Source organism: Bombus flavifrons, chromosome 6 (assembly GCF_040668555.2).
Source record: "Bombus flavifrons isolate JBK064 chromosome 6, iyBomFlav1_principal, whole genome shotgun sequence".
NCBI lineage: Eukaryota > Metazoa > Arthropoda > Insecta > Hymenoptera > Apidae > Bombus > Bombus flavifrons.
Window position 1 is genome coordinate 329,100 of NC_138447.1, and position 12,892 is coordinate 341,991.

The 12,892-nt window shown below is 29.5% G+C and overlaps 1 protein-coding gene across 12 annotated transcripts in view; it reads right to left on the bottom strand.

The window, feature by feature from the left end:
- Positions 1-584: 584 nt before the first annotated feature.
- The window catches only part of Ipk1 (Inositol phosphate kinase 1), a 79,976-nt gene continuing 67,668 nt past the window's right edge, over positions 585-12,892 (bottom strand). For all 12 annotated transcript variants that reach the window (XM_069116043.1, XM_069116051.1, XM_069116050.1 and 9 more), the window contains 6 exons: positions 6,389-6,593; positions 3,655-3,854; positions 2,854-3,276; positions 2,569-2,772; positions 1,890-2,245; positions 585-1,718 (listed from right to left, as the gene is read on the bottom strand). In XM_069116043.1, the coding sequence (XP_068972144.1) occupies positions 1,499-1,718; positions 1,890-2,245; positions 2,569-2,772; positions 2,854-3,276; positions 3,655-3,854; positions 6,389-6,593 (1,608 nt within the window). In that variant the 3' untranslated portion in view covers positions 585-1,498. The remainder of the gene's footprint in view (positions 1,719-1,889; positions 2,246-2,568; positions 2,773-2,853; positions 3,277-3,654; positions 3,855-6,388; positions 6,594-12,892) is intronic.

Consider the following 12,892-nt stretch of genomic DNA (forward strand, 5'->3'; position numbering starts at 1 on the left):
TGTATATGAAAACTTTTCAAACAATTTATTTGCTCATTTAGATAAATAAAATACAATATTGTCAGTTTTTTTTCAAATAATGTATCATAAATGAGTAATATAAAAAATGTGCAACTTTACTTTTGACATCTATGTAAATATCCTATCGTATATTTTACATATCATTTCTACTTACTTCCTAGAGTATGTTTTATGTTGTTTTGCACAAAATGGTAATTAAATTTAATAATCTGATGATTATCCATGAACAATAATTTATCATTAGATTACTTTTAATTAAACTCGATATTATCATAAGAAATACAAATCTTAATTTAATAATAACTAGATATTATATAAATATCTCCAAATTTTTAAATAAAATGATGATTTGACTGAATGCAAATATTAATATTTAAAATTTGAAACAAAAATACTACCGGGATTATCTAGTGATCATTATATTGATGAAATAATAGTGTAATTATTTTTTTATACGTAGTGGTACATGAATTACGATTTTTGTGCTGATTCCGGCAATCGAACAAATTAATGTTTCAAACAAAAGTTCAGTGGTATCAAACTTTAAAAGTGTAATTTTTTCATAAAAAGCAAGAATCGTTCTTTATATTTCAAATGATACCATATATGTATTTTTTGACCATATTCTTCAGTTACCAAAAAAGACGACTTTAATAACGTTGTTAAATATGTGAACATATATCATTTTAACTAGCTGATACTATAACAATATAATCTGCTTCTTATTTGTAGTATAAGTTGATTTTTAATTACATATAATAATATAATTTATTTGTTTGTATAAAATGTAATTTACAACTTCATCGCTAATTCATTCATTTGTTTAGGAACATCAATATGTATTTACGATCAAGGTGTAGGTACTAATTTAGGAACAAATTAAGTTATTAGGATTAGATAATTAAAATGATACATGTTATTGCATCACTGATTTCGTTTTTTAACATAATGTGTTTAAGAATATGACAGGAAAGATATATGGTGTTATTTAATAGAAATATAAGGATAACCCGCCCCCCCCCTCTGTGTATGTGTTAATGGAAAAATGAAACTTCTTGGAAGCTCTTTTACATCCACAAATTCTTCATCTGATACTGATGAGTTTTTGTTTGAAACACTTTTGTTAAATTATCAGAACAAGCTAAAATATCATGTCGACCGAGGAATGAACCTGCTGATTATGTTAGACGAATATATGAATATATAAAGTATATATTTTAATGAACAATTGTGAATTACAATTAATAAATTGTGAATACTTTACAATATAACTGTAACATAATAATATTATAATTTCTGTATTATACATGTTCTACAAAAACATATCTGTTATACATATGTTCTCTATATTTATAAATATTACATATACCATAGAGATATGTAAAACATACATATATGTATAACATCTATATCTTTAAAAGATGTGAGATACAGGAACGTTACACAGTAAAGTCTTACTTATAGTTGAAGATTACTATTACGGTAATCGTTTTTTAAACAACTCTTGATGTTTTATTATAAATTCTTCTTCTAGAAAGGATATTACTGAATTTAAAACATCGATGTCCCGTTGCCGATGTTTTTCAATGCAATGTAGACTTTTCGGATCTATGTCAGAAATCCTGATGTTACAAACAAAGCTGAGTCCATCCGGAAGTTGTATTATATTTTTATCGAGAATAGGCGATACTGTATTCCTACATATATATATATTAGAGAAAAAAGTATATTAGTATCCAAATTTCCAGAAATTCGATTACTGTTCAAAGCTTAAATAATTGTTTCTTTAACATTTTATTGAAGTATTTTTGTTATAAAATATTATTCAATATTCATTATACACAGAATACAATATTTTCGAAACTTACGGATTTATTTCTCGAAATGACATCAATATCGAACAATCTCTAGCACATGAAAATAAGAGATAATTCTGCAGGCATAGTATACTTTCAGTATTTACATAAAAATATGTTTCTTTTTCGTTACAGTGTACTTTATCTTCGTTACTTAATACGCTAAATTTATTGTACCATAAATTATGTTTTTCAATTGGAATTAAGGTTGGTTTCGATATAAGGATATTTTCACTAGGTTTATTAATACGTTTGTTGCCACAATAATCGTCGTGGTCAAACTTGGATTTTTTTGAAATTGAAGTATCTTTGGCATATGTTTGTATATAAGTGTCTCTTAATGTTTCAGGAATACCTATAATAGTTTTCTGAAAAATAAGAGAATTGTTAAGATATCTCTACTATATTATTAAAAGATATCTTTACTACTATAAAAACTCGTTTCTATAAAACAGATATATGTACGTATATATATATATATATATATATATATATATATATATATATATATAGTTACATATGTTATGATAAATGTTGTAAATGAAATATGTTGTTTCGTAACTTATTATTCCAATGTAGAAGTATTGATATACATGTTAGAAATAGGATTTGAATTATTTGATCACTTACATTGTACGTGGATTAAATATATGTATAATACGTAATATACAATAAGTAAATATTTACTTACTTTTTGTTTGGGATAAGATATTCGATCATCAAGTTTGAACATGTTTATTAAATTAGAATATATAATATCATCAGTTAGCCATGAACGAAACTTTGAATACGTATTATAAACGTATTCTGAGCTAATAAAAGGTAGCCGCTGCATATAAAGTATTCGTTCTAGTACCGAATTATTTGGCAATATTTCCCCCTTTAAGTTGCATGTCTGTAAAAGAGATAAATTTATGTTATATTTAAACTTGACTAAACTAAGCAAATGTCACAAGGATTTAAAGTTAATATCTACCTCTCCAGTAAAATACAAATATTTCTTAGCTCTTGCTATCAGATCCGGATTAATGTATGAGGACGTCTTCGAATCTTGTTCGATAACAGATGTGCTCAATTCATGCGCAGGAAATATATTAGACTTAAATTCTTCCAAAATAAACGGACGTAAAAGAGCAGTACAAATTAAATTACAAAAGTGATCAATGTATTCTATATTTGTAAAATTAATAGAATTGTGAAACCATTCCGTTAAGACACATTCAAGATCACTGCAAGTTGATTCTTGGTCATAAACTATAACGCCATCCCTAAAAATCTTGAGATTATTTTGTGGTGATGTTAGTAGTGCTTTTAGTGCCGATTTCATACGAGTTTCCACTCCCGAGAAGAGATCAAACGGACAATAAGTGCTACGGCATGTAATCATCTTGTTCCTTAACTGAAATTATAAAAAAGCATTAATTAAAAATATTCATTTCATTTAATTTCATCTTCAGAGAAAGATAAAGAGAAAAATAATAACATGTCACATATGGTTCATTTATTGCAACAAAAAATTTTTTAAAATTTGCCGTTTGATTTAAAAGTTGATTTATCGGTATAGGAAGTAGTTCTTATTTATATAAAACATTTAAATATATTTTCTCTAAAATGTTTGCTTTTAAGTTATATCATCGTTGTAGTAGATGAGCGGTATGAGAAATATATGTACATATTTATACATTATGTTTGCATGATATAGCTACAATAAGTATTTATGTATGTATATATATGTATAGGGCGTGCCGTTATTGTAAACATGAAATCATTATATTACCTTATAATATTGTGTCAGACAGTAAGGACATTTTTGAAATTTGCGATCAATATCTTGCAGATAGCCCTGTTTTGGTTTAATTTCAACACAAAATGTTCTGTTAGTTGGAAAGAGATTAGTATCGAATTTTATTGGAAGAAACGTGTAATCCGGAAATGTTGTGGCATATATGTCCATGATTTCCTTATTACGTCGTTTATCTGAAAGAAAGGACAATTTTAGAATATGATTAGTGGATAGAAAGATATATCGAAAGCAACATTTATTTATAAGTACATATGTTTATTAGTATAGTTTCCATGTTATTAGTGGAATATTAGTGGAATAACCTATGTATCTAAAATAGACAAATCGCGTGATCATCGTTGATGACAATAACTAAAATTTGAGTAAAAATTTGTTCAGATTATCGAGATATAATTTATTGGCCAGTAACTAACGCTCGTCTTCTAAAATTGACTACGTATCATGTGGGACATTTGAATTTTGAATACACACGATGCGAGGCGACGCAAACTTAATTGTGTTATCTATCAGTATCGTAATGTATAGCGTATAGTGTATAATGTATAGTATAGTCTGTATGTATAATATCTGTCATAGATATAATGCGCAGTAGTATAACTAATATAACTCTCCCCTGTCATGGCGTGTTTGGGATTAAATTAATTAGATCCTTAAAGGATAAAAGTTAGAAATATTATAATTTTATTATAATTAGATATTAGAGGATTAATTTTCATCTTATTCTATTAATGTAATTGTAAGTAACATATATTATGTAAATCTATGGGTCATTCTTTGAAACATTTCTTCACTTTGAATAAAATATGAAAAAATTATTATTTAATAATTAATATACCTACATATTAGTACATATGTAAGTACATGATATTTCGTTTCAAAGTCTTAAAACATTTAAAATGTTTTTGCAGGTTTAATTTGCCAAAAATGTTTGTTAAATTAATAATATGTTATCTTAAAATTATTTTATAATTATCTATGTCGAGTACAAAGTTCTCGTAAACGATTATACCTTCCAAGATGAAATACTCATAATTAAAATTATGCAATTATCTTCAAACGAATAATTGGTACAGTGGTAAAATTTTGTACTAATTGTATAATTACAAAACATCACCAACATTAAAATAACAACTTCTTTAAGATTTCGTGAAAATTAATGATGTATAAAATAAAGTGTACTGTGCATTACATCGCGAATATCTTATATGATAGATATTCTGACAATTATGGTCTATAACATAGTAAGAATAAACGAAGTGAAAGTTATAGCGTAGTAACTCTATACTATATAGCAATAGGTATTTTAACTTTCCAAACAGTAATGTACATTTGCAAACGAATATAGTTATTAATTATGTCATATTCAACTATGAAATTACCGATTTCGGCACGATTATTGTGAAGCAATTTACAGGACTCACTGTTTATTATGATACATATTATGTGGCAACTCGATAGGTGGCGTTTCAAACATGTAGCAAGCAAAAGGGAAAAGTATCGGAAAGCCTAGTCCAGATGAATATATACATACACAATGTACATACGTACGAAAAGTCATTAAGAGGAAGCTATTCAGATTTCCTGTATAACGTGTTTTCTTCGTAATTCGAGCGGTTTCCATTTTGCGCAAACGGTTTCTCATATCGTTCTAATTTCTTCCTATCAGCTTGTCGCGTTCTCGTCGAAGCAAGTTTTACGCGCACCATGTAAGTTTCAAAATATGGCGCTCATCAAGCAATGAAACTCGTATTATAATAAATTATAATAATTATTATTAAATTAATAATAAAATTTATAAATTGTAGAGGCAAGATCATATCTTGTTATTAAATTCATTTTATTTGTTATTAGATTCGGTATAATAAAATTTGAATACTTTTTTAAGCGACAGAAGCTATGTTGTATTTCATCAGTATCCGACAATATCTTTGAACTTGCGGCAATTATAATAATTCCTAAGGCGGATTCCTAATTCCTAAAACGGAATTTTCAACAAGGATAATGTGAAAAACATGAAGTAATTTAATTGGATGAATTGATTTTTATACATTCCAGAAAATTCATGCAGCCATTGCGACTGTGATCATGGTTTGATTCAATGTCCCACGTACCATTTTTTCACCCTTATTGTTAACTTGAGTTTGAAAAAAATACAAATTTAACAGGCGCAAGTAAAGCCGAGGGACACTGAACACTATCGAATTAAATTTCATTAAATCCCGAAAAGCTTTCAGATAACACATGATTATAGGTATCTTTGAAGCAAGGTTGTACATATTACAATTTCTATTCCACCAAGATACCAAAAAATATATTTAAAAAAATTTCTTACTATAAAAATTAGCTATACATATTACTCATTTGTACTCTTTGATTTTTGATTAATTTCGAATGAAGACTATATTCGATTAACTATTACATTTAAAGTAGTACTAACCAAGTTTAGAGAATAAAGAAGTATATTCGTACATGTAGAATAGACTATAGACGATAACCGTTCTCCTATTCATATCACCATACATAATACATATGTATGTATATATATGATAGCTTTTAAATTTGTAAGTCAAAGTCTATCTAATTTAAAAGTATACTAAAATGATTAAAATAAATAATTTCAATGTATCACGTCATTGTAGTCTATTCTATAGTGTTTCATATAAAATTTGTTATAAGCTAGCCATGTACATAGTTTGAAAATAGTTACCTGATCGTAGAGGTCGAATAGCTTCTGAAAGTTTAGCAATGTCTTTCGCATCGTAACGAAGAATCTCAGGGACCTGCGTGTACGGGCCCAAAAAACAGAAAGCCACAAACCTCACGAATTCCACTTGTCGTTCGGTTCGTTGTTTGCCGCCATCCGGTGAAACATCATCTGGCAGCGATTTCCGAAATCGAATTACTTTCTGCTCCTGAAACATACAGAGATATTAGATTTATACATATAATACGTATATAATACTTGTATATGTTACATTCGAATGATACACATACAATGTATATACGTACTTAATGTCATTACAATGATTTTAAATTTGCGGCAAAATGAAACGGGTAAACCTTTCAATTTCCTTAATTAGTTTAATTTTACATACAGTGAAAGGATATCTGTTTATATAAACATATACTGACTTGTGTATACATTGGTATAAGCTTTTAGATAAAGGAATTTTGTTTTAAAAACGAATAAAATTATACGCACAAATTAAAACAATGTCAACCAGGCAATACTAAACCAGAATAAACTAGAATGCTTTCATTTTTTAATTACATATGTATTTCAATAATTTCGATTAAATTTGAAGACAAAATTACATTATTTAGAATCGTATACTTTTTATTATTTGTTTATATGCACTTACGCTTTAAAAGAAACTGAAGCAAAAATGAAACATCAAATTTCTCTCTCGTTCTCGATAAAAAAGCTATTTATTTAAAATTAAATTCTACATAATTGCAGTTATAAACACTATACTATAATTACTCCTCGGTATTTCATATACTTCTTACAATACTCACTGTTGGGGCTCTCAACAATCGCATATGAAAGACATACAGTGACTCACGAAAGTATTCGAACGCTTACACTTACAAAATTCAATTAATAAAATGAGGTGTACTAAACTAATTTGTTAAAACAATTTGGTATCTATAGTGACGGGAAAGTCTCAAGATTACATCAGTAAAATTTGAAAACGATTCAATAATATAGACAGAAGTTATGATATATTTATTAGAAACATTCATGATGTCTCACAAAAGTATTCTAACGCTGTAACACAGTTGATAGTTTTTCATCTTCCTTTGCACCGAATGTAAACATCATTGCTAAATGAAAATATTGGTACGTTCACTTGATGTTAGGAATATCGTTTCAGTAACAGTAACAGTAACGTAAAAGTGTGCACAATAGTATTTAAAATGAATATCAAAAAGTCTGAAACAAAAAAGTGTGAAAGAGAAATAATATTCCGATTACATGAGGACGGCAAATCATATAACGAGATTGCCGGAATTGTGAACAGAAGTAAGTGTACAATACATTATATCATAAAAAAAAGTCAAAGAATGAGGGAACACTTGCAAACAAAACTCGATCAGGTCGACCAAAGAAATTGACTGAAAGAGAGGAGAAAGTTATCATTCGCGAATGAAAAAAAAAATCCTACTACATCCGCTCCTCAACTCGCAAGTATGGTAGCTGATATGTTTCATAAAGAAGTTCACCCGGAATTATATCGACGAATCTTACGAAACAATAACTTTCATGGCAAAGTACCGCGAATGAAGCTATATATTAATGCGGTAAATCATAAAAAAAGATTGACTTTTGCAAACACCTACATTAATAAAGATAATTCTTTTTGGGGCAAAGTCATCTTATCGGACGAGTCAAAGTTTAACATTTTTGGCTCAGATGGTCAAAGTTATGTGTGAAGAAAAGCAAATACGGAATTGGAAATTCGACATTTACATCAAATAGTGAAAGACGGAGGTGGATCGGTCATGGTGTGGGGGTCCATAGCTGCTAGTGGCAGCGAAAATTTGAAATTTATTGATGGAATACTTGATAAATATAAGTACTTAAATATTTTAAAAAATAACTTTAAAGAAAGTGCCCGTAAATTAGGATTATTGGAAGATTTCCGCTTCCAACATTATAACGATCCTAAGCATACTGCTAGAATTGTGAAAGAATGGATCGTACATAACACATCACACATGTTAATTACTCCATCGCAGAGTCCAGACATAAATCCAATTGAAAATTTATGGGCTGAAATCGGAAAAAGATTAAATAAATTTCAGATAACCTGAAAGCAAGTATTGAAAGTAAAATTATAGAAATATGGAACTCTGTTGAGTGTAGTTTTACAAAATCATTGGTTTACAGTATGGGACGTCGATTGAGACACATTATTGCTGCTAAAGGTGATCCAACAAAATATTAATATTAAATAATTTAATAATATATGTAGCGTTCAAATACTTTTGTGAGTCATTTATAATGCGTGTTTCTAATAAATGTATCATAACTCCTACCTACGTTGTCGAATCCTTTTCAAATTTTATTGACATAATCTTAAGACTTCCATCTTTCTATTGACATCTACTTATCTAAGCAAATTACTTTAATATACATTATTTCGGCTATTCAAGTTTGCATATGTAAGCGTTCGAATACTTTCGTGAGCCACTGTATGTACGTATATCAGTATTAATATCGGTGTCGGTCATCGGTACCGTCAACAATTGAGGCACAGAAGATGGAAAACCGGCTGGATCGGATTGACGGTTTCGCGCTTCTAGCCTAAACCTAAACTTAAACTAAACTAAACAAATATCTGAAGATATGGTAGCCAGTTAAAGTTAAATGGCCGTCCGTCTCTATACGTAGATATGTATCCATACATATACACATTACATTACACATCCATCAAGTCGCGTTGTCTTCAAGCGTCAAGGAACAAGGAATAAGGAACCAGTTGGACTCGCGTACGTGCAAGCGTATGAGAACGAGTACATTCTAATCAATCGTATTCTAGTATTTTAGTTAATATCAGTATCTTCTTTCGACTTTGAACACTTATTGTATTATTTTTCTATTTTTCTTATTGTTATTACCATTATTGAACTCAACACGGTGATGTCATATTCCAGAAATCAAATCGCAGTACACTCTCATTGAAGTCACGAGAATCTAATTAGAAAGACAGAGCAAGTTTCGAAACGGTGCAATGCGATGCGACAAATGAAACTCATCACGAAAATACTTATTGTTGAATAGCATAGAAAATCTGAAAAAATGAGGCCTTTTTCCCGTTACTTTGTACATTGACTTTGTCAGGGAATTGAAATTAGGTCGACAACATTTCATATCGTGGCAAACCACAATTTCCATTGCGTAGCAGGCTTCAATTATTATCAGTGAATTGCTTAAATGACATGGCGTTAATTATTACTGGTGCGTATGTTTGTATGTACATCGCGGTTCATATAGAAAGTAGCCAATATCACTAACGAGATCACATCCTGCCAGATTATCTTCTTGAAAGAAAATAAAAAACGATCATAATCGGTTAGTCAATAATGTTTCCATAATGATCTTTTGAAAGTGTTAGAATTAGAAGCACAGCCATACATGAATAAAACGGGCATATCAATGTGGCTGAGCTAGTAAATGTGTGTAATATAATATAATATAATGTAAAATAATATAATATAATATAATATAACAATATAATTTGTGCGTGGTATCTTAGGTGAAATTAAGTTTTAAGATTTTAAAAAATTATCTATAACCTCGGTGATGACTTCGAGAAAAAGATTTTAGAAAAAAGAAATCGTACATATATGTATGTATGTATTTAGATATGCACATTTTTTAAGTTTATAAAATGTTATCAATGTGTTTCTATCAAGGGAATGAAGAAACGATAGAAGAAACACGCGAATGCAAATTGAGGTAATTGATAAATATGACATTTCAAGTAATTCTTGAATTAATACAAGTATATGCAAAATCTTCATCACACATCTCAATGGATAATATATCGTTTAATGGAAATTAACATGCCTAGGATTCTGAATTCAACACAAGTTGTTCAAAATCGTTGAAGCTACTGGCAGGACTTGGCTTTTAGATCGCTTGGCAACAGTTCAGCGACGACGTGTAATTGGCTCTAATCGAGTGTAATTGAGTGTAATTCAGTGTAATTCAGTGTAATTCAGTGTAATTCAGTGTAATTCTGTGTAATTCAGTGTAATTCAATGAAATTCAATATAATTCAGTGGCGATGAACTTATCATTGACAAACTTGTATTTCTATTTTTGAGAAACAACAAATGGTTAATCGCAATCGAGCTAACAATAAGAAAAAATTTAGCGGTGAGCCGGTTTCGTATTATCGATTAAAAAGAAGTCGATGTATGGTAGGTAAGCGATGTCAATATACAAGCAAATATAAAATCTAGAACATCTGATTTTGCGGTATCCATGTGAACTTGTCAGGTGCTTGTCGCCTTTCATAAACGTCCAATCGATATATGTATGTATGTACATACATATACATATACATATACATATTCATATTCATATTCATATACATATACCTAAGGTTGCCCTTTGGCTGACGTGGCTGTAGGTAAGTTTCTCGTGCGTCACCCACCTTTGTGCCAGCAAAAGTGTGTATTACTGTGTATCTATATATTGTATATATATGTACGTGCTTACTTTCATGACACATACCGTTTTAACACGGTATTTATCAAGGAAAATGTTATAGAAAAAGATACTCTCTCCTATAAAAAAAATTATTTATAGGAGTTTATTCGGTTCTAAACAAGTAAAAAAATTAAACATACATATACCTACATATATCTATATAAGTATGTATCTAATCTATATACCCAATATATACACAATTAATTTATGCATCATACTTTACATCTTATTACCTGTAACATAAAATATTCTTTCTTTTCATTCTCTCGCAACCGCAATATCGTACGATATAGCAGTACTATCCGTAGTACTAATAATATCCGTACTCTTTCAATAAAATGCAGTATCTTTTCTAATATAAATATAATTATAACAAAAACAAAAGTTACAATAGAACAGATAAATGATGCACTGATAAAAAAATGGACAACATGCATGTATATCTTATTTGTTATTATAATATTAATAATAAATCAAGTTTGAAAACTGATAATTGATCAATAATTGAATTTGAGGATGAAGGAATGTAATCTGTTCTTCATAGCATGATGTACTCGTGTATGTATGCATGTATGTACGTCGTTTTGTCATTTATGTACTCACAATCACAATCACAATCACAATCACAATCACGGTATCTTCCATAATTTTGAAACGAAAAACTCATCGATCATTGATGAAATCCCCACTCTAACTCTACAGCTTAGTTTCCCACTACCTAACAATTACCCTTTCCAACGATTACGGAGGTCAACGACCATCGTTTTAATTTTAATCACTCTTCTTTTTTTATCTTTGTTCAGTTACAGATTAGAGTCATGCTTCTCTTTTTCTCACTCACGCATGCGCAGTATGTATGCGCATCGGCACAAAGAGAATGGTAGCTTGTCCTTGTCAGTCGTTCGCTCGTTCCCCGACTGTCACTTGGTCTTTCTTTCATGAATAAGTGTACATATGATGAATATGAATAGTGGTGAGTGACGAATATCAACATATATACATATCATGCATGGAAACTCTTCCTATCATAAAACGGGAAAGCAATTAAACGTTGGCAGATGTGCGTTTTTATTTCAATGATTATTTATCAAACAATGAAAGTATGTATTGACAATGCTAGCTTATATAAGCAGTTTATCTTTATTCATCAGTGTATATTCTATATTCTATCTCGTCTTAAAATGGAAAAATACGTTATACGTATCAATTAATAACCAATCCAAATGTCTAATGGACCTAATAGAAGAAATATGTATAGTGAATTCGAATATATACACGTATGTAATGTTTTCAATTTTGGTACATATTATATTTAACGACATCCTATAAATCCTATAAATGTGTATTATAAGTACCGATCCCTATTTTAATTTATATTCATGTATTGAATTTTTAATTCTATGCTACTTTTCAATTGGTTTCAAAAGTTTAACGATTGCGTCCAATCCATATATGTACGACTGCAAGTATGTAAATAGTATATAGCATAGTCGTATTGCCAAATCTTAAGAAAACGCGTTCAGCCAAGTGACGATTGATTTCTGATTGTAATTACGACTATGATATGTACAATAGTTATATTGGTTTCAAGGAACCAAGCAAGAAGTAAGCTTGCAAAGACAGACAGGAAGTGGAAATAAACGTGATTGCGAGAACGTGAGCGAGTGATTTGTAATTCGTTGCAAGTAAGAAGACGGATGTTTATGTGATGATAGGTGAATGCTGCAAATTATAAAAGGACGTCGAAAGGTGGTTGGGGAATATATAAATCGTTCGTTTGTTCAATGTACTCTTTGCGACAGCTAATTTTTTCAACAATATCAGAGAATATTGAAATCAGTTTCGAAACTCCTTGATCGCTTGAACAATTTACGAATAAATATATGTATATAGATACATGCAAGATAATATTAGGTGAAGTAAAAAGTTCTGAGCGCTTTTTCGCTTTATTTCGACGATGAAATTAACATAGTCAAGATTATTCGA